Consider the following 23,098-nt stretch of genomic DNA (forward strand, 5'->3'; position numbering starts at 1 on the left):
AAATAGTCAAAAGTTTTAGACCAACCCCAAAAACCAAAGATGTTTTGGGATAGGAATGGTTTCTATACCTACAGAAGATGCAAGGCATGTCAACAGACCAATTCCCAGTACAGAGGATTAACGTCCTTTATGTCCACAGCAGATGGCAAGGAGTTTGTGATTAATGAGTTCATATCTTGCAATTCAACACACGTGGCTTATGCCCTACAGTTCCTGTGCGGCCTGATGTATATAGGCCGCATGAAAAGAACTCTGGCCAAGCGAATGTCAGAACATATTTATAATATTCTGATTGGGTTCAAGGATCACAGCCACTGCCTATCACTCCACTTTAGACTGAAACATAATATAAACCCCTCTGGCATTTTGTTCTGTGGCATAGAGAAATTAAGTCCTACATGGAGGGGTTCAAATATGATAAGGGAAATTTCATCGTGTGAGACAAAATGGATATACCTTACAAATACTATCCAGCCTGCAGGCTTAAACGTTGACCTTGACTGCTTTATTAGCGACTATTACTTTTGAAGCCATATATGCAATTGGGCATTTATTTTTATCTTATCAGTCTATGGTTAATCGCATGAGGGGCGTACTTTCCTTTTTTTTTAAATAAAGGATATGTCACTTTTAAATGCGTTGTTCAAGTGGTTTATAATTATAAATATTCGGAAGGAAGCCATATATGCGTTTGGGCATTTATTTTTGTCTGATCAGTCTATGGTTAATCGCACGAGGGGCGTTCTTTTTTTAAAATAAAGGGTACGTCACTTTTAAATAGGTTGTTCAAGTGGTTTATAATTAGTCTTTTTTCTAAATATTAGATTATCATGTATGTAAAGACATCCGAACACCTATGTACAGTAATTGGGGCTGTTCATTGGTGTTCGGTATGCATGATTAATTTTAGTCCTTTACTATATCCGGGTGAAATTATTTTATTATACGAGTCCATTAACTCTTTTATTAATTTGTTTGTCACGTTTACAGCAACAATATGTATATATGGTCGCTAGTGCTTTTACGTTAATATTTAGTCGCTTTACCGTCTTTCTAATTGAAAGCGGAATCAATTTTGATCGTTTATCATTACAGTTTTTACTATTTGTTTATTAATTTTTTAAATAAATAAATACATTTATTCTATTTGATATCCAATTTTCCACTGCAGGTTGTATCTTAAACTTCCTAATTGGATAAGCTTAATGAGGTTGCTTCTATTGGGCATTGTTTTGGTGGAGAGATTTTAGTTTTTTATGCAATGAATTAATTGATTTATTTAGTATGCAGATGGAATAGTCGTTTAGAATGTTTTAAATTACCTTTTTATTAAAGTTTTATTGGGATCTTACTAGATATACAGTATATGTCCCAGTGCTATGAAGATCCAATTGATACAATGTGTCAGCAGAAAGTCTAATGCATCAATATTATTCACCAAAATAGTTTATTTGGGGGAATTGTTATATAACAGATACTAGGCAGACTAATTCTGTGGGACAACTGATGTGTTTTATATGCAGCGTTCATGCCGAACACCATAGGCGTGCGCAGCCTTATGCATTAGGGTATGCACCCCAAAGCACCCGCAAAGCTATATATATATATATATATATATATATATATATATATATATATATATATACACATATACACACTATATTACTAAAAGTATTGGGATGCCTGCCTTTACTCGCACATGAACTTTAATGGTAGGCTGTCAGGGAGTATCGGCTTACCCGTAATATACCTGTGATATACCGACAGTGTACATGAGACTGGCATGGCATCAGTGACCTGCTGATCGCTGGTGCAATGCTTTCCAGGCCTCTGCAACAAAAAATAATAAATACACATTTTTTTTTTAATTAATGGGTACACTGGCAGCAATTGATGGGCACAGTGTCAGCAATTGAGGGCCACACTGGCAGCAAATGATGGGTACAGTAGCGTCAATTGATGGGTACAGTGTCAGCAATTGATGGGCACATTGGCAGCAATTGATGGGCACAGTGGTGGCAATGGATGGGCACAGTGGTGGCAATTGATGGGCACACTGGCAGCAATTGAAGGGTACAGTAACTGCGTTTGATGGCACAGTGGCGGTAATTTATGGGTACAGTGGCTGTGTTTGATGGGCACAATGGCTGCAATTTATGTTTTTTTATTTTTCAGTTTCTTTGCGCCCCCCCCCCCCCCCAAAAAAAAAAATTTGGAGCACTGGCCACCACTGCTCCAATGTGGGCTGACATACATGTATATTAACCCACATTTGGCACTGGTTCCTGTCCACCATATTGGGGATGTGGGCATATGGGAAGTGGTTAATATACACTTGGGATTTCTTTTTTTATACCAAAGACATGTAATATAAAGATATATTTTATATATTTTATATATATATATATATATATTTATTATACATGCACTTTTTTGCTGACAAGCCAGGGTTCATATAATTTTGAATTGTACTATATGCAATATTATATTACATATAATACAATTCAAAACTATATGAACCCTGGCTTGTCAGCAAAAAAGTATGTAATTATATATATTTTTACACTATATTTTTTTTTTTTTGACAAGCCAGGGTAAGATTCATATGGATCAGTGCCCACCAGTGTCACCTATCAGTGCCCGCAGTGCCACCTATAAATGTCACCAATCAGTCCCTCATCACCAGTGCTGGCTATCAATACCACTTATCAGTGCCACTCATCAGTGTCACCTTATCTGTGCCCATCAGTGTCGCCTTATCTGTGCCCAGCAGTGCAGCCTCATCAACGAATATCAATGAAGGGGAAAAATTATCCATTTGCAAAATTTTATAACAAACTATGAAACTTTTTTTTTTCAAAAATTTCTGTATATTTTTCTTTATTTAGCAAAAAATAAAACCCAAGTGATGATTAAATACCAAAAGAAAGCTCCTTTTGTGTGAAAAAATTTCTAACATTTTCATTTGAGTATACTGTAACACAGGGGTGGCCAACCAGTGCCTGGCCACATGTGACCCACGGAGCCCTCTGATGTGGCCCGCGACCTCCTGCTCTGGAATGGCAGGTTAGCAAGCCCAGATCACAGGTTGCTGACCCATCATACCACAGCATCAGTGTTATGAATGAAGCTGGTGGTAGAGGAAGAAAGCGGCTGCACAGCAGAGCCCCATAAGCTGATGCTTCCTGTACAGCGCCGGCTTTTGCCACAGGCAGAGTCTATGGCAAATTTCAGTTAACCCACAGGATAGACACCGGTACCCTACGCTGTACCCACGGTGTGGGTAAACCACAGCAAATCAGTGTGAAAGCAGTTTAGGCCCTACCCAATCGGACCCTCAATTCACCTCTACAGAGCAGCAGATATAAACAGACTTTTGTCCATTTACTCCCACCTGCCTCCAATCCGATCCTTAAAATCCGATAAAAAAATTGAAGGGAATTCGTCCACTTCTATCTGGGGGGATCGGATCAGAGGGCCTATAGAGTAGCCGTGACCTGTCATCTACCCGCTCCACTCATTGTGGCCTGTGACTTGTTACCAAGTTGCTTAAGTGGCCCTCGCTCTTAAAAAGGTTGGGCACCCCTGCTGTAGCATGACCATGCAATTGTCATTCAAAGTGTGACAGCTCTGAAAGCTAAAAATTGGTCTGGGCAGGAGGGGGGTTTAAATGCCCAGTAAGCAAGAGGTTAAAGAAGAATTCCAGGTATGGATATTTTTACTAGTTATACTGATCCAGCTTGGACCAATGTAACTATGGATATATCATAGCTGTGGGATCCCCTGGAAGCTGGAAATCACTGTAGTAGACAATTCCACTCCAGTTATCTTCACTTAGACCCCTTTCACACCAGGGCGTTTTGCAGGCGCTATAGCGTTAGAAATAGCGCCTGCAATCCGCCCAAAAAAAGCTGCACCATTGTCTGCAGTGTGAAAGCCCGAGGCTTTCACACTACAGCGGTGCGCTGGCAGGACGTCAGGGAAAAGTCCTGCCAGCAGCTTCTTTGGAGCGGTGAAGGAGCGGTGTGTTTACCGCTCCTCCATCGCTGCTCCCCATGGAAATCAATGGGTCCTCGCTGTAATACCGCTGGCAAAACGCCGCTATTGCGGCGTATTGCCGGCGGTTTTAACCCTTTCTCGGCTGCTAGCAGGGGGTAAAAGTGCCCCGCTAGCGGCCGAAATGCGCCGCAAATCCAGGGGTAAAACACCGCTAAAAATGGCGGCATTTTACCGCCCACGCTATGGGCGGTGTGGTGTGAAAGGGGTCTTAGGCTTCATGTACACGGGACATTGTTCAACCTCCCCTGAATGATTTAACTTGACAGCTAGAAACCGGCATCTGAAAATGGCCGCATAGCCGCGTTTACATGCCGCGTTTAGTCACATTTAGCCGCGTTTGCATCTAGAAGCATTTAAAAAAAAAGAATTTTTTTTAAATAGCCAAAAATGAGAAACGCCTGTAAATGAAATTCAGCTAAACATGCGGCTATACGTGCGTCTAGCTGCGTTTGGCATTTGAAATGCCTCTAAACACAGCTTCTAAACGCATTTTTGTTGGGTTCCAAAAAAAGCCTCTTAACGCAACTGCCTAGAAACTACTATAAACCAACCCATGTACATGTACTGATAAGATAACATAGAGGAGAGTTCAGGAGTAGTTGAAAAAAAAGCCCAACTGCTCCGTTTACCAGCAGCAGTGTACATGAGGCCTATGTTTTGGAACCTGTGCTGAACAGCTTCTCTGCTAGATTGCGAATACAGGAGATCGCCCACTCAGCACGGGCCCCATTCAGAGTTTGCTTTGCATTTTCCCAATGAATACAAAGTGTTCTCTGATTGGACAAGGTGGAGAGGCAGAGAGGTGATGTCTTGTTCTCCACTTCATGCAATCAAAGAATGCTTTGCATTCAGAAAATGCAAAGGGATCTCTGAATGGCGCTGAGCAGCTGACTCCCTGTGTTCTCAATGCAGCTGGGCAGCCGAATGGCCCGGGATCCTGAAACTAGTGGAGATCACTGGAGTAGCGGTGTCTACATATCTACATCATTGATTTCCAGTATCTAGGGAGATCCAACAGCTATGGTATATATTGTACATAGTTACATTGTTCCAAACTGGATGTAAATATAAAAATATTCTTCTTTAAGCTGCTGAGAACTCACACGTTGCATTATTTTTAGGCCGCGTACACACGCGGGGACTGTTCGCCCAACTTTGTCCGCTGAACAGTGTTTCGGCGGACAGTCCGCTCGTGTGTGGGCTTTCAGCGGACAGTTTCAGCGAACAGTCCGCTGAACAAGGTTTTTCGGAAATTCCGAAAAACTGTCCGCTGAAACTTTGTTTCAGCGAACAGTCCCCTCGTGTGTAGGCTTGTTCGTCAAACTAAGTTCCGCGCATGCTCAGAAAGGATTTACACGCCGAAAGTTATAATGCAGTGTATAGGACGTCGTATTTTTCGTCCCGTCGTACGTGCCGTTCACGTCATCGCGCACGGTTTCAGCAAACTGTTCGTTCGTCGTGTGTGGCCATGTCCGTCCATGCTAATTTTGAGCGGACTGTTTGCTGAAACTGTTTGACGGACAAAGTTGGGCGAACAGTCCCCGCGTGTGTACGCGGCCTTACTCTAAACACATTTTACCATATTATTAGTCTATCATAATAGGAACAAAAATCTTTTCCATTGTCTGAGGGCTCTGAATAAAACTCCTATAAATATTCATCTTCTTTTCAGGCTTCCACGCCCTGCTGAATACGTGTCATCTGTGTGATTATATTAACAGCTCATTGTTATTTTTTTAACCACTATGAAACATACGGCAAAATAAATAATTGTTGATGATGCATAAACATTCTCTAATGCGGGTTAGTGAGGTTCTACAGTAAATCACAATCCATCACAAGTCTGTCCCTGTCCAAATACATATTATTTGAAATATTGGACAACTTTCTTTTGAAAGTGATGTAAAGGAAAACTTTGCTTTCGCCTAGGGTGGTGTGAATAGCACTGTAAATAAAACATTGAAAGCGTGGTAAGTAATGGTGTTTTTACAACATTTTATAGCTTGTTTTAAATCGTGTTATATGCAATTATCTGTAATCTTTATTTAATATAAAACCACAGTTATCCTTTGCACAACCACAGAGATGTGATGGGAAGGTGACTGTGGGGATATCTGCACTTGCTGATGGAATACCGTAAAAGAGAAGGTGAAAAGTAGGAATGAGCAACATAAATAAATTTAATATATTGAGGAAATGCATGAAACGTTAATAAAAATGGCACTTCAATTTAAAGAACAATTGTACTTTTAGTACACATTGTCCTTGAATGTGGTGCAGTTTGGACTAGAGCTGAACTTTAAGCTCATGTTCAAGGGACCTCCACCCTACCCTTTACCCCCTACGCCCTCCTTATCTAAAAAAAAAAATACTACTACTTCCAAGTTCCATGTTTTCTCTCTTCTGGACTGCAGAGTCCGAGTTTCATTATTGGGTCTGCCATGTTGCTGCCTGGGTGACGTGGACATTTCCCATTGGCTGTCCAGCAGGGTCCTCACAAATCCCACAAAACTGCCGAGGCATGATGACATCAAGACAAGGGGTAGCAACAGGACTACTCAGCAGTGTGCCTGGACTTCAGCACTGGATCACCAGTTTCCACTCCTGGTAGAGAAGCCATGGCAGGTCACGTGATGGAGAATTCCGCTGAATAAAAAATGTGTAAGAGTTTTCTTATTTTTGAATGGTAAAAACAGGGGGAGGGGGCATTTACCCAAAGATTTTTTTGTTGGTCATTTCTAATTTGCAATTGTTCAGCTAATACTCATCTGAATTCTCTTTACCTCAGGGCCAGGTAAGGTTATAAATCAGGAGAACCTCAACTCATATTAGCTATGGATTCTCTATGAGAAACATCCTATACTCTGCCTACAAACTTTGTTTGAGCCTGACTGATGATGTATTTCTGGCAGGCAGCTCTATGCATAGATTAATGGAACAATCTTTAGGAGCGTATTTCATACGCCCCTATTTATTGTCTCATCCACTTTGGCCAAGAGCTGGTTGTCTAGTAGTGATGGACGAACTTCCGACGGGACGTTTCGCGAACGCGAAACGCGAACGGACACAAACGTTCGCGAAAACGACCGTTCGCCGCGGGCTCCATTGACTTCAATGGGAGGCGAATTTCGCAAACCTTTAGGTCGAATTTGCGGCCACGGGGTAATTATTAGGGGGTAGCACGTAGTCCCACCACCTGGACAATAGCATAATACATGTATGAGGTGAATTTGGGATCGATAACTACAAGCATTTTTTTTTTATTTGGGAAATTGTTCTGACAATTCAGGACTATGGAGCTAATGAAGGCAATGGAGGAGAGGGAAGGTCAGGGACCAGGGTAGGCAAACAAGAGGGTGCAGGAGATACAGAGCACTGACAGCAGCACCGTAATACAGAGCACTGACATCAGCACCGTGACATACAGCGCTGACAGCAGCTCCGTGACATACAGCGCTGACAGCAGCTCCGTGACATACAGCGCTGACAGCAGCTCCGTGACATACAGCGCTGACAGCAGCTCCGTGACATACAGCGCTGACAGCAGCTCCGTGACATACAGCGCTGACAGCAGCACCGTGACATACAGCGCTGACAGCAGCTCCGTGACATACAGCGCTGACAGCAGCTCCGTGACATACAGCGCTGACAGCAGCTCCGTGACATACAGCACTGACAGCAGCTCCGTGACATACAGCGCTGACAGCAGCTCCGTGACATACAGCGCTGACAGCAGCACCGTGACATACAGCGCTGACAGCAGCTCCGTGACATACAGCGCTGACAGCAGCTCCGTGACATACAGCGCTGACAGCAGCTCCGTGACATACAGCGCTGACAGCAGCTCCGTGACATACAGCGCTGACAGCAGCTCCGTGACATACAGCGCTGACAGCAGCTCCGTGACATACAGCGCTGACAGCAGCTCCGTGACATACAGCGCTGACAGCAGCTCCGTGACATACAGCGCTGACAGCAGCTCCGTGACATACAGCGCTGACAGCAGCTCCGTGACATACAGCGCTGACAGCAGCTCCGTGACATACAGCGCTGACAGCAGCTCCGTGACATACAGCGCTGACAGCAGCACCGTGACATACAGCGCTGACAGCAGCTCCGTGACATACAGCGCTGACAGCAGCTCCGTGACATACAGCGCTGACAGCAGCTCCGTGACATACAGCACTGACAGCAGCTCCGTGACATACAGCGCTGACAGCAGCTCCGTGACATACAGCGCTGACAGCAGCACCGTGACATACAGCGCTGACAGCAGCTCCGTGACATACAGCGCTGACAGCAGCTCCGTGACATACAGCGCTGACAGCAGCTCCGTGACATACAGCGCTGACAGCAGCTCCGTGACATACAGCGCTGACAGCAGCTCCGTGACATACAGCGCTGACAGCAGCTCCGTGACATACAGCGCTGACAGCAGCTCCGTGACATACAGCGCTGACAGCAGCTCCGTGACATACAGCGCTGACAGCAGCTCCGTGACATACAGCGCTGACAGCAGCTCCGTGACATACAGCGCTGACAGCAGCACCGTAAGCAGCCCCAGGAGGAAGTCAGCACAGCACAGGGATGGTGTGATCCCCTCATAATAAGAACCCCCAGGAGGAAGTCAGCACAGCACAGGGATGGTGGGAGCCCCTCATAATAAGAACACCCAGGAGGAAGTCAGCACAGCACAGGGATGGTGGGAACCCCTCATAATAAGCAGCCCCAGTAGAAATATGACACCGCTCAACCTCTTCAAAGAGGAGGGTAGGGGCATATAGTACGGTGTGCTTTTTTGGGTCAGGGAAGTGAGCCAAATGAATTAAGAAGGTCTGTGTGCTTGATTCCAAAAATTGTTTATAGACATATACATGGTCTACTGATCACATGTGTTGAATTCCTCCGAGATCCATGCCTCATTCATTTTTAGAAATGTGAGGTAGTTAACACTGTGGTGAGCTAGGCGAGTACGCTTATCGGTCACAATCCCCCCTGCTGCGCTGAACGTCCTTTCGGACAGGACACTGGATGAGGGGCAAGCCAACAGTTCGATTGCAAATTGGGCAAGCTCTGGCCAGAGGTCAAGCCTGCCCACCCAGTAGTCTAGGGGTTCATCACTCCTCAGAGCGTCCACATCGGCCGTTAACCCAATGTAGTCGGACACCTGACGGTCTAGGCGTTCCCTGATGCTGGATCCGGATGACACCTGTCGATGGGTCGGCTGAAAGAATGACCTCATATCCGAAGTCACCAACACATCTTCAAACCGGCCTCTTCTTGCAGGCGCTGTTGGATTGGTACCCGCAAATCCTTCTCTGGGAGTGGGAATTGCTCCTCTGCCAGCGCACGCAAAAGCAGAATGCAGCATTTCTCGAAGCAAGGCCTGGAAGTGCTGCATTCTGACAGCCCTCTGCGACGGCGGTAACATTTCCGCCATTTTGTGTTTGTACCGGGGGTCTAAGTACGTTGCCACCCAGTACTGGTCCTTGACCCTCATGCTTTTTATACGGGGGTCCCTATTAAAACACTGGAGCATGAAGGCCCCCATTTGCACTAAAGTGGAAGCGGTGTGGTGGCCTGGCTCCTGCTCATCATCCAGGATAATGTCGTCCTCTTCATTCTCCTCTCCCCATCCTCGCACAACAGGGATCCCAGAAAGGTTTAAAGCATGCTCTTCTTGCTCCTGCTCATCCGCCCCGGCACCATCCTCCTCTGACTCCTCATCAGACTCCTGTTGTTGACTTGTCTCAGATAGAGTAGCCCCCCCTGGGAATTCATCCAGCATTGCGACTTCCTCATCTTCCCGCTCCTGCTCCTCCACAGCCTGATCAATGACACGACGCAATGCACGCTCCAGAAAGAAGGCATAAGGTACCATGTCACTGATGGCGCCATGGCTGCGACTGACCAGTTTGGTGATCTCCTCAAATGGCCGCAGAAGTCTGCATGTGTCGCGCATGAGCAGCCACTGGCGCGGTGAAAAAAAACCCAGCTCCCCAGAACCGTTTCTTTCGCAGAGTTCATACAGGTAGACGTTAACTGCACGTTTCTGCTGGAGCAGCCTATCAAGCATATAGAAGGTTGAGTTCCATCGCGTCGGGCAATCGCAAATAAGACGTCTGACCGGCAGATGGTGTCGCCGCTGAATGTCAGCAAGGCGAGCCATGGCCGTGTAAGATCTTCTGAAATGGGCCGAGATTTTCCTTGCCTGCCGCAAGATGTCCTGGACCCCAGGGTATTTGACAAGGAATCGCTGCACGACCAAGTTTAAGACGTGTGCCATGCACGGCACGTGCGTGATTTTGCCCTGTTTCAATGCGCTAAGCAGATTGGCACCGTTGTCACACACCACTTTACCAACTGTCAAATTGAGCGGTGTTAGCCACTCATCTGCCTGTGAACGCAAAGCTGAAAGGAGTGCCGGGCCAGTGTGGCTCTTTGCTTCCAGGCACAACAGACGCAGCACGGCATGGCAACGTCTCACCTGGCATGTGGAATAGGTTCTGGGGAGCTTGGGCGGTGCAGTGGAAGAGACGCTAGCAGCGGAAAAGGAGGAGGCAGCTGAGGAGGAGAGGGAGGAGGATGGAGTAGGAGGAGGAGAAGAAGAGTCAGGCCTGCATGCAATCCGTGGCGGTAAAACCAAATCTACACGGGTGCCACGGGTTACATGCTTGACGGCCGTCAGAAGGTTCACCCAGTGGGCAGTAAAACTGATATACCTTCCCTGCCCGTGTTTGCTAGACCACGTGTCTGTGGTCAGATGTATCTTGGCACCGACACTGTGTGCCAGAGATACATTCACTTGCCGCTGAACATGGCCATATAGCTCTGGGATGCCCTTCTCTGAGAAATACTTCCTTCCTGGGACCTTCCATTGTGGTGTTCCAATGGCCACAAATTTGCGAAAGGCCTCCGAGTCCACCAGTTTATATGGCAGTAGTTGGCGGGCTATGAGTTCTGACAAGCCAGCCGCCAACCGTTGGGCAAGAGGGTTATCCGGCGTCATCATTTTTTTACGCTCAAACATTAGGCCCACGGAAGCCTGCCTTTTTGCAGAAAAATGTGAGCTTGGCGTGATGGAAGGTGGAGTGGAGGACAATTGTGAGGAGAGAGGAGAAGGAGAAGTAGAAGACGAGGCTGGACGGTGAGAGCCTGCAGTGTGGCTTTGTGTGTTCCGTTGCTCCCACTGGGCTCGGTGATGGCTGCTCATGTGCCTTCTTAAGGCGGTCGTCCCTAGGTGAGTATTGGGCTTACCGCGACTAACGCGTTGACTGCAAAGATTGCAGATGGCAACGCTATTGTCAGCAGCGGACACGTTAAAAAAAGCCCACACTGCGGAGCCATGTGCCGGTGTCCTGGGAGCGCCAGATGTGACCGTACATGGTCGATGACTCGCTCCTGATACATTTGCAGTCTGCTTTGTCCCTGCTGTGCAATGTAAGTCATTGCTGCTTCTCCTCCCTATCTGCTGGTCCATATCTCCCTCTGAACTCCCCTCCTCTTCCTCTCTTGTGGGCACCCACGTGACATCACTAGACACGTCATCATCAACGTCACCTTCCCCACCGCTATAAGTAGAGTAGGCAGCAACACCGGGGACCAACCTCCTCCTTGGGCTGATCTGGGTACTGGCGTCAGACTGCTGAGTAGCGCTTGTTGCTACCTCCTCTTCCTGATCCAATACCAAGAGTGGCTGCGCATCAGAAATGTCCTCTTGATATGGATCGGAAAATAATTCCAGTGACTCAAGCGGAAGGTATGTGGTGGTGGTGGTGGTGGTCGTGTTGTTGGTGGTAGTGTCTTTGGGGGTGCACATAGCAGAGAGTGAAGAAGAGGGTGCAGATCGAGAGGATGAGGAGGGTGCAGAAGAGTAAGGCTGAGCGAGCCACTCAACCAAGTCTGGTGCATCCTTTAAAGTAATTGAACGCACCTTCTGCAACTTCCCACTTTGGCTCAAGCCTGTTGCTCCTGCCCTACCCCTACCACCCCTGCGGAAGGGCCTGCCTCTTCCTCTGCATGTCATTTTTTAAATGACCCTGTGACAAAACTCTTAGTCCCTATACCGCTGAAGGACTGCTGCAGTATAGGTGAGCGGTCAGCAGTGGTGCACGTCAACCCTATCTATTGTGGACCTATAGCGGTCCTTACAGAACAGCAGACTGTACCGCACTCAAGCCTATGTACCGTAGCACCCTATACCAAGTTACCAGTCCTTATAAGAACTTTTGTGGACCAAGCAGGTTGTGTATTAGTGTTTAGCAGACTGTACGTCAGTCCCTATACCGCTGAAGGACTGCTGCAGTATAGGGCAGCGGTCAGCAGTGGTGCACGTCAACCCTATCTATTGTGGACCGATAGCGGTCCTTACAGAACAGCAGACTGTACCGCACTCAAGCCTATGTACCGTAGCACCCTATACCAAGTTACCAGTCCTTATAAGAACTTTTGTGGACCAAGCAGGTTGTGTGTTAGTGTTTAGCAGACTGTGCGTCAGTCCCTATACCGCTGAAGGACTGCTGCAGTATAGGGCAGCGGTCAGCAGTAGTGCACGGCAACCCTATGTATTGTGGACCGATAGCGGTCCTTACAGAACAGCAGACTGTAACGCACTCAGGCCTATGTACCGTAGCACCCTATACCAAGTTACCAGTCCTTATAAGAACTTTTGTGGACCAAGCAGGTTGTGTGTTAGTGATTAGCAGACTGTACGTCAGTCCCTATACCAATGAAGGACTGCTGCAGTATAGGGCAGCGGTCAGCAGTAGTGCACGGCAACCCTATGTATTGTGGACCGATAGCGGTCCTTACAGAACAGCAGACTGTACCGCACTCAAGCCTATGTACCGTAGCACCCTATACCAAGTTACCAGTCCTTATAAGAACTTTTGTGGACCAAGCAGGTTGTGTATTAGTGTTTAGCAGACTGTACGTCAGTCCCTATACCGCTGAAGGACTGCTGCAGTATAGGGCAGCGGTCAGCAGTGGTGCACGTCAACCCTATCTATTGTGGACCGATAGCGGTCCTTACAGAACAGCAGACTGTACCGCACTCAAGCCTATGTACCGTAGCACCCTATACCAAGTTACCAGTCCTTATAAGAACTTTTGTGGAACAAGCAGGTTGTGTGTTAGTGATTAGCAGACTGTACGTCAGTCCCTATACCAATGAAGGACTGCTGCAGTATAGGGCAGCGGTCAGCAGTAGTGCACGGCAACCCTATGTATTGTGGACCGATAGCGGTCCTTACAGAACAGCAGACTGTACTGCACTCAGGCCTATGTACCGTAGCACCCTATACCAAGTTACCAGTCCTTATAAGAACTTTTGTGGACCAAGCAGGTTGTGTGTTAGTGTTTAGCAGACTGTGCGTCAGTCCCTATACCGCTGAAGGACTGCTGCAGTATAGGGCAGCGGTCAGCAGTAGTGCACGGCAACCCTATGTATTGTGGACCGATAGCGGTCCTTACAGAACAGCAGACTGTAACGCACTCAGGCCTATGTACCGTAGCACCCTATACCAAGTTACCAGTCCTTATAAGAACTTTTGTGGACCAAGCAGGTTGTGTGTTAGTGATTAGCAGACTGTACGTCAGTCCCTATACCAATGAAGGACTGCTGCAGTATAGGGCAGCGGTCAGCAGTAGTGCACGGCAACCCTATGTATTGTGGACCGATAGCGGTCCTTACAGAACAGCAGACTGTAACGCACTCAGGCCTATGTACCGTAGCACCCTATACCAAGTTACCAGTCCTTATAAAAACTTTTGTGGACCAAGCAGGTTGTGTGTTAGTGTTTAGCAGACTGTGCGTCAGTCCCTATACCGCTGAAGGACTGCTGCAGTATAGGGCAGCGGTCAGCAGTGGTGCACGTCAACCCTATCTATTGTGGACCGATAGCGGTCCTTACAGAACAGCAGACTGTACCGCACTCAAGCCTATGTACCGTAGCACCCTATACCAAGTTACCAGTCCTTATAAGAACTTTTGTGGACCAAGCAGGTTGTGTGTTAGTGATTAGCAGACTGTACGTCAGTCCCTATACCAATGAAGGACTGCTGCAGTATAGGGCAGCGGTCAGCAGTAGTGCACGGCAACCCTATGTATTGTGGACCGATAGCGGTCCTTACAGAACAGCAGACTGTAACGCACTCAGGCCTATGTACCGTAGCACCCTATACCAAGTTACCAGTCCTTATAAGAACTTTTGTGGAACAAGCAGGTTGTGTGTTAGTGATTAGCAGACTGTACGTCAGTCCCTATACCAATGAAGGACTGCTGCAGTATAGGGCAGCGGTCAGCAGTAGTGCACGGCAACCCTATGTATTGTGGACCGATAGCGGTCCTTACAGAACAGCAGACTGTAACGCACTCAGGCCTATGTACCGTAGCACCCTATACCAAGTTACCAGTCCTTATAAGAACTTTTGTGGACCAAGCAGGTTGTGTGTTAGTGATTAGCAGACTGTACGTCAGTCCCTATACCAATGAAGGACTGCTGCAGTATAGGGCAGCGGTCAGCAGTAGTGCACGGCAACCCTATGTATTGTGGACCGATAGCGGTCCTTACAGAACAGCAGACTGTACTGCACTCAGGCCTATGTACCGTAGCACCCTATACCAAGTTACCAGTCCTTATAAAAACTTTTGTGGACCAAGCAGGTTGTGTGTTAGTGTTTAGCAGACTGTGCGTCAGTCCCTATACCGCTGAAGGACTGCTGCAGTATAGGGCAGCGGTCAGCAGTAGTGCACGGCAACCCTATGTATTGTGGACCGATAGCGGTCCTTACAGAACAGCAGACTGTACCGCACTCAAGCCTATGTACCGTAGCACCCTATACCAAGTTACCAGTCCTTATAAGAACTTTTGTGGACCAAGCAGGTTGTGTATTAGTGTTTAGCAGACTGTACGTCAGTCCCTATACCGCTGAAGGACTGCTGCAGTATAGGGCAGCGGTCAGCAGTGGTGCACGTCAACCCTATCTATTGTGGACCGATAGCGGTCCTTACAGAACAGCAGACTGTACCGCACTCAAGCCTATGTACCGTAGCACCCTATACCAAGTTACCAGTCCTTATAAGAACTTTTGTGGAACAAGCAGGTTGTGTGTTAGTGATTAGCAGACTGTACGTCAGTCCCTATACCAATGAAGGACTGCTGCAGTATAGGGCAGCGGTCAGCAGTAGTGCACGGCAACCCTATGTATTGTGGACCGATAGCGGTCCTTACAGAACAGCAGACTGTACTGCACTCAGGCCTATGTACCGTAGCACCCTATACCAAGTTACCAGTCCTTATAAGAACTTTTGTGGACCAAGCAGGTTGTGTGTTAGTGTTTAGCAGACTGTGCGTCAGTCCCTATACCGCTGAAGGACTGCTGCAGTATAGGGCAGCGGTCAGCAGTAGTGCACGGCAACCCTATGTATTGTGGACCGATAGCGGTCCTTACAGAACAGCAGACTGTAACGCACTCAGGCCTATGTACCGTAGCACCCTATACCAAGTTACCAGTCCTTATAAGAACTTTTGTGGACCAAGCAGGTTGTGTGTTAGTGATTAGCAGACTGTACGTCAGTCCCTATACCAATGAAGGACTGCTGCAGTATAGGGCAGCGGTCAGCAGTAGTGCACGGCAACCCTATGTATTGTGGACCGATAGCGGTCCTTACAGAACAGCAGACTGTAACGCACTCAGGCCTATGTACCGTAGCACCCTATACCAAGTTACCAGTCCTTATAAAAACTTTTGTGGACCAAGCAGGTTGTGTGTTAGTGTTTAGCAGACTGTGCGTCAGTCCCTATACCGCTGAAGGACTGCTGCAGTATAGGGCAGCGGTCAGCAGTGGTGCACGTCAACCCTATCTATTGTGGACCGATAGCGGTCCTTACAGAACAGCAGACTGTACCGCACTCAAGCCTATGTACCGTAGCACCCTATACCAAGTTACCAGTCCTTATAAGAACTTTTGTGGACCAAGCAGGTTGTGTATTAGTGTTTAGCAGACTGTACGTCAGTCCCTATACCGCTGAAGGACTGCTGCAGTATAGGGCAGCGGTCAGCAGTGGTGCACGTCAACCCTATCTATTGTGGACCGATAGCGGTCCTTACAGAACAGCAGACTGTACCGCACTCAAGCCTATGTACCGTAGCACCCTATACCAAGTTACCAGTCCTTATAAGAACTTTTGTGGAACAAGCAGGTTGTGTGTTAGTGATTAGCAGACTGTACGTCAGTCCCTATACCAATGAAGGACTGCTGCAGTATAGGGCAGCGGTCAGCAGTAGTGCACGGCAACCCTATGTATTGTGGACCGATAGCGGTCCTTACAGAACAGCAGACTGTAACGCACTCAGGCCTATGTACCGTAGCACCCTATACCAAGTTACCAGTCCTTATAAGAACTTTTGTGGACCAAGCAGGTTGTGTGTTAGTGATTAGCAGACTGTACGTCAGTCCCTATACCAATGAAGGACTGCTGCAGTATAGGGCAGCGGTCAGCAGTAGTGCACGGCAACCCTATGTATTGTGGACCGATAGCGGTCCTTACAGAACAGCAGACTGTACTGCACTCAGGCCTATGTACCGTAGCACCCTATACCAAGTTACCAGTCCTTATAAAAACTTTTGTGGACCAAGCAGGTTGTGTGTTAGTGTTTAGCAGACTGTGCGTCAGTCCCTATACCGCTGAAGGACTGCTGCAGTATAGGGCAGCGGTCAGCAGTAGTGCACGGCAACCCTATGTATTGTGGACCGATAGCGGTCCTTACAGAACAGCAGACTGTAACGCACTCAGGCCTATGTACCGTAGCACCCTATACCAAGTTACCAGTCCTTATAAGAACTTTTGTGGACCAAGCAGGTTGTGTGTTAGTGATTAGCAGACTGTACGTCAGTCCCTATACCAATGAAGGACTGCTGCAGTATAGGGCAGCGGTCAGCAGTAGTGCACGGCAACCCTATGTATTGTGGACCGATAGCGGTCCTTACAGAACAGCAGACTGTACCGCACCCAAGCCTATGTACCGTAGCACCCTAGACAGACCAAGTTACCAGTCCTGATAAAGAGCTTTGTGGAACAAGTGAGTTGTGAATGATTAGCAGACTGCAGCAGAAGGGCAGCAGTCAAGTATAATATTCTTTCTATATTTGGAAGAAAGAATATTATACGTGTACAAGCCTATTACCGTACCACTGATACCAGTCCTGAAAAGAACCTTTGTGGAACTAATAGTAACAGCAAGTCTTTAAAATTATCCTCACTGCCTGACACACTGCTTCCTGCCTGTCCCTATACAAATTGGCAAAAAAGAGTAGGCTGGAACGATTAGCTGGAACAGCTCTTTTGTGGACCTGATAGTAACAGCTAATGATGATGATGATGATGATGATGAAGAAAGACTAATCTGGCTGAGCTGTCCCTAAAATAGCAGCATACAGCGCTCTGTCCCTTTATCTAAACTGACAAAAGAAACTCAGGCTGCTGACCTAACACCTATACCAGTCCTGAAAAGAACTTTTGTGTACCAAATAGCTAGCGTTTTCTCTGTCCCTACTCCACACAGGATCCTTTCCCTACAGTGACAGAAGAAAGAATGTAAAATGGCCACCGGATCGGGTGTATTTATAGGTTAGGGGGAATGTCCAAGTGTCCATGAGCTGTCATGTCTCAATTGGTTGTCCTGTAACACATGATAAACGTGTCACGAAAGGTTAAAGTTCTTGTATACATTAAACACGTAAGTCCGCCGGGGCGAACGACGGAAAAAGGCGTTCGAACCCGCGGACGGCGAAAGTCGGAAATTCGCCGCGAAACGACCGCCGGGCGAACCGTTCGGCCATCACTATTGTCTAGCAAATGATAGTATGTCCAATCAGGCTAAATCATAGCTGGGACACTGGAGGCAGCTTTGAGATCAGCCTTGATTCGCAGATATTTCTACTTTATTAGTTAGAAGTTGTCATGGCAGCGTGGAACCAACATTGAGAACCTTTGGGTGGACAACAGTGAACTGTGAAGGGGCAGCACTACAACTCTACCTCATGAGCCATCTTGTGACTTAAAGCTCACTCTACAGGCACAATTAACATCACTGTTGAGGACCATAGCTATTTATTGAAACATGAATGAAAGTGCAATGTTTCTTTGGTTTTAGAGCGAGGGAGGGTTACGTTTTAATTGGTCTCTGTTTGCCCCTCACTTCCTGTCCTAATTATGCAACAATAAGTTGAAATGCCACTTTTAACAGTCAGAACAGGTATTCGCATTGGGGGGTTTTAATTTACCTTCATTATAGTTCCATCTACAATTTGTGAATAAATGGGCTTTTGTCAGGCTGATAATGCTAAACCATTGACCAGTCTCAATCATTTCAGTCCATGGATTTCATAATTGAAATCCCTATTGCTTTCGATACATCATGATTTGATATGTCTGTTAGAGTAGCTAGAGTTCAGCTTTAATTTGTTAGTCAAGGCCATCTAGATTTGCTAGTGCATCTAAAACTGCCCTCTCCACAGGATGACAGTACTGCTGTCCAAGGTGGCTTTGTTGCTCCCCCATAGAGTGGGGACACCGTAATGGCTAATACAGACAATAAGAAAGTCAGACAAAAGACCATCTGTTGTTTTTTGAATGCTTGTCTCGTATCATATCCAAGGGGAATTACTAACCGTACCAAAAATGTTGTATGACAGAAAACAACTTTCCGCATACGTAGCAAAGTGCCACCAAACAATAGGATGGTTAGATCTGTTATTGGAGAACATTTTTCACACATGTTCCTTCAGTCGTGATCGGCTTTGTCCAATTTTCTTATGTGTACTAGGCATTAGGAACAGGAATGGTTATTGGCCAGATCACCAGGTTGAATGACAAAAAGCCTTAAAAAAGAAAACTGTTGCAGCCATCACATTGTTTATATTACAGTTCAGGTGGAATCTTAAGTGATCCTAAATACAAAATGCATGAGTCACTTCTCAGACGAAATATCAGCTCTAGGCAAGACTTCAATCGAAACGCTTTCTAGACAAGAAACCAAATTAGATCCCAATGGATGCTCACACCCCAACATGTCACCACCCCCTGTAAAATTAGTTGCCTGTGTAGATATATAGAGCAGAAAGCTTCATGCAGAACAAACTAGCATCACAATGAAGACAACACAGATCTTCTTTATCCTGGGTCTCCTACTTCCACTCTGTGCAGTGGTCAACAGCTTTATTATTAAGAAGCCTGGTAAGTTCCAGAAAGCAAACATTACACCTTTAGTTAATTTAAGGGTTAGTCCACTCTAAGTTTTTTTAGTTTTTAGTTTTTTTAATTATAGGTGAAAGCCTGGTGGGTCAAATTGCCAGTTGGCTTGTTATATTTCTTTGGGATTCTAGTGGGGCTCCAGTGACCTTCCTACCATAGTTTCCATTTCTGTTCCTGTATACCTTGAGGTTTTACTCTTGTTAAAACAGGAATAGTCTAGGGTGTTCCCACTCTTTTGGCTGCTTTTGTATCATATATAAAAATTTAAAATCTAGGAGATGTTTATAAGAGTATTTGTGGGATGTTTTATCATTTATATGTACACACATACACTGTAGAGTTCTTACAAAATTATGAAGTACCATATTTGTGTTGTGTATTTAATTCTGAAATTGAAATATTTACTTCTGTAATACCATTTTTGAACATCTTTGAGAGACCAATTGCCCATATTGTTAATTCCTTAATGGATTAGTCTGCCTAAATATGAATGATATTTTAGTTATTGGCTGATAATTTAATTATTGGTTTGTTATAGGTCTTGAGTAGTCTATTGGTGAACTGCTTCTGAGTTCTTGGTTTGGCACACCTGATGTGATGATTTGGAGGCAGTCCACCCTTATATTTAGAGCTTTAACATTTATATTATTTTATGAAGAATTTACCAGGTGTAGCTGGAACACATAAAAGTGGATAGGAATACTCAAAACTCCAAGGTGGACAGGAGCAGAATAAGGAATTAAAGTAGAACTATAGGCAAAACGTTTTTTTTTCATTTTGGATAGAGCAAAGGTGGGTTATAACCCATCATGTGTGTCTCACTGCAGAGACACACATGAATCTGGACTATTTATGGTGGTCCTACATTATCCCCTGAGGAAGCCATCATTGGCGAAACATGTTGGGATTTAACACCTGTTTATGACCATCTTTCTCTCTTGGGACACCAGCAACCCAATTCATGTGTTATGTATATGCTCTACATTGATTTTAATTGTCCAGTATTTGCCTTGTTTCTTGTGTTTCCCTTTTTTTGTACCAATAAAGAAATTATATTTTATTATTTAATCTGTTATGTACAGTTTGTTTCATCACCGTTATAATCCCATTCCCCAATACCTTTTACCTCTGCTAAATGGGATAAGGTGCATGATATTATAGAGCCACTCAGATTATATCCTATAATCTACAAGGGTTTGAACAAAGTGGAAAATTAGATCTAGTGGGTAGGTTTGGGTGATGGTTGCTCTTTCAAGAGAAGTTGTCACTGTGCTAGATAGGCACACTGAGAGTCTCTAATAAAATGACAGTGCAGGGGGTACAACATATAGCAACTACAGCAACACTAATAGGACATTACAATTTACACAACACAACAAGTTGTCAGTAACCAAATTTGTTTGCTCAAGTATATTAAGATTAATCTGCAATGTGTCTTGTTTTAGTTGCTCGGAAACCAGGAACCTGTCCCCCTGAACGCTATTATATCAAAGCTAGTAATCCGGATAAAATCCACAACTTCTGCAACAATGATGACTATAAATGCAAAGATAACCTGAAGTGTTGCTCAGACAACCTCCACATGATATGCAAGCCTCCTGCCCAAGGTAAGACAATGTTTCCCAGGAATACTACAAGTACTATATTATAAGCCTGGCCAAAATCCTGATAGCTTTAATTGGCATAGCTGTGGTGGGTTGGGAGTGTGATCTCCAGCTCCACACCAGTGTCCCAGAAAAAAGGGGAAGAATAGGATGGAGATGACACAGAGTCAGCTGCCTGTAATGCAGGAAGTATGAGGTCACCATGGAAAAAAATGTTATTTAAAATATTAATGTGTGGTGGAAATTTTAATTCAAAATGACTGAATTTTTTTTTATTATAATTGTAACAGTATTGTCACCCTGTTTAGTAATATGGTATCAATGGGGCATTTTAGTCAGCAGTATTCGCAGTAAAAGATACCTTTACATGTATTTTATTTTGTCAAGAGCATTGCAGCCCGTATCCATACCTCCCAACTTTTTGAAATGGGAAAGAGGGACACCTATCAGCAAAAGTATGCAGGCATAGGATACACCCCTTGCCACGCCCCCTTAAATGAGAATTGTAACAAAAAAAAATTGGTCAAAACCACAAGTACTTTTTTTTACCACTACTATTACTTTATATTGGCTTTTAGAATTTATAAATGCAGCAATTTAGAAATCAGATGAAAGGTTTAGCACTGGGAAACACTTTTTGATGGATAAAAAGTGCATTTTATATGCAACTTTATATATAAGACCAAAATGAGGGACAAATGAGGAGGAATACAGGGTGTACAACCACTTTAATATTGAACCCTACAGATTAAGACTGGGATGCCATTAAAGTTCATGTGTGTGTAAAGGCAGGTGTCCCAATACTTTTGGTAATATAGTGTACTTTACCTCTTTCTCGCTTTAACCTAATATAAAAAATGGCTTTTATGACAGCTTTGTTGATTTTTTAAGTGATTTGCTGTCATAAAGCCATGCTGCAAAGCGTTAGTTTAACTATATTTTTTTGTGAAAACATTTTTAAATTTATATACAAATATATATATATGCATCTAGGGTGGCACAGTGGTGTAGTTGGTAGCACTCTTGCATAGCAGTAAAAAGGGTTGCTGGGTTGAATCCAAACCACGACAATACCTGCCTGGAGTTTTCATGTTCTCCCTGTGCCTGTGTGGGTTTCCTCCGGGTACTCCGGTTTCCTCCCACACTCCAAAGACATGCTGGTAGGTTAATTGGCTTCTGTCTAAATTGGCCCTAGTATAGGAATGTGAGTTAATGACCTTAGATTGTAAGCTCCTTGAGGGTAGGGACTGATGTGAATGTACAATGTATATCTAAAACGCTGTGTAAATTGACTACGCTATACAAGTATCTTAAATAATAATAATCTACACCATGAATGTAAGCTCTACTGCATTACTTTATATCTTGCGATTTATACCTAAATGTAACTGTTTTGCAGTGGGGGACTACCTTAAGGCTGGGTTCACACTTAAAACGGATGCGGCTCGCAGCAGGGGTCCGGTGCGTCCCTGTTCTCCATTTCAGGGACTAATCAGGCCCGAACTTTTGCCGGAAATCGGACCTGAAACGGAGCCAAGGACACACAGGACCCCTGTGCAATTCGCTCCGCAGCCGCCCTGGAGATGTATGAACCGGCTCCATAGAGAGCTGGTTATCTCCTGTCTTGCAAATTGGATGCAGTGAAAACTTCATCCAATTCGCATAAGTGTGAACCCAGTCTTACATTGTTTTATGTAAATCCAGCTGGAGAACTGATTAGGGAGGGCTAAAAGAAGGTCTACAACTCTCTGTAGCTCAAGAAACAATGCAGACAGCTTTTTTTTTTTTCGCTGCAGGTTTTTTTTACCGGTGCTTGTGTAATGGCATCTCCAAAATGAACAGCTTGCAGCCTTTTTCCCTGTGGTGTTCAATTTTCTGTACAAATAATAACAACATACCATAGTTCGTTTTAGCTGTAATTACAATGCTGGATCACATAAAGGGTTTTACCATCATCTAAATATATCCCAGCATGACTGCTAATTAAAGCTCTGCCCATATACTAATTCTAGTAACTTACGTAATTTTATATGTTTCTATATCTGGCCTCATTTATCAGAAAGGAGACACTAGTACAGCAAGTGCTGGGCTCATTAGATGCAGCCTGCATTAAAAATGCTTATTTGTAAAAAGATAATACAAATGATGGAAAATATATAAATGGTTCTATATTTTTAA

At 45.2% G+C, this 23,098-nt stretch overlaps 1 protein-coding gene across 4 annotated transcripts in view; it reads left to right on the forward strand.

The window, feature by feature from the left end:
- LOC143935377 (uncharacterized) overlaps positions 1–23,098 on the forward strand; it is a 105,986-nt gene that overhangs the window by 75,636 nt on the left and 7,252 nt on the right. For 2 of the 4 annotated variants that reach the window (XM_077459199.1, XM_077459200.1), the window contains one exon: positions 20,762–20,923. In XM_077459199.1, the coding sequence (XP_077315325.1) occupies positions 20,762–20,923 (162 nt within the window). Of the gene's footprint in view, positions 1–6,530; positions 6,721–19,194; positions 19,299–20,761; positions 20,924–23,098 lie in introns of those variants that run through there. The other 2 variants (XM_077459203.1, XM_077459201.1) reach the window with 2 other exon arrangements.

Source organism: Lithobates pipiens, unplaced genomic scaffold (genome assembly GCF_037356315.1).
Source record: "Lithobates pipiens isolate NorthernLeopardFrog02 unplaced genomic scaffold, aLitPip1_a1.2 Scaffold_28, whole genome shotgun sequence".
Lineage (NCBI taxonomy): Eukaryota > Metazoa > Chordata > Amphibia > Anura > Ranidae > Lithobates > Lithobates pipiens.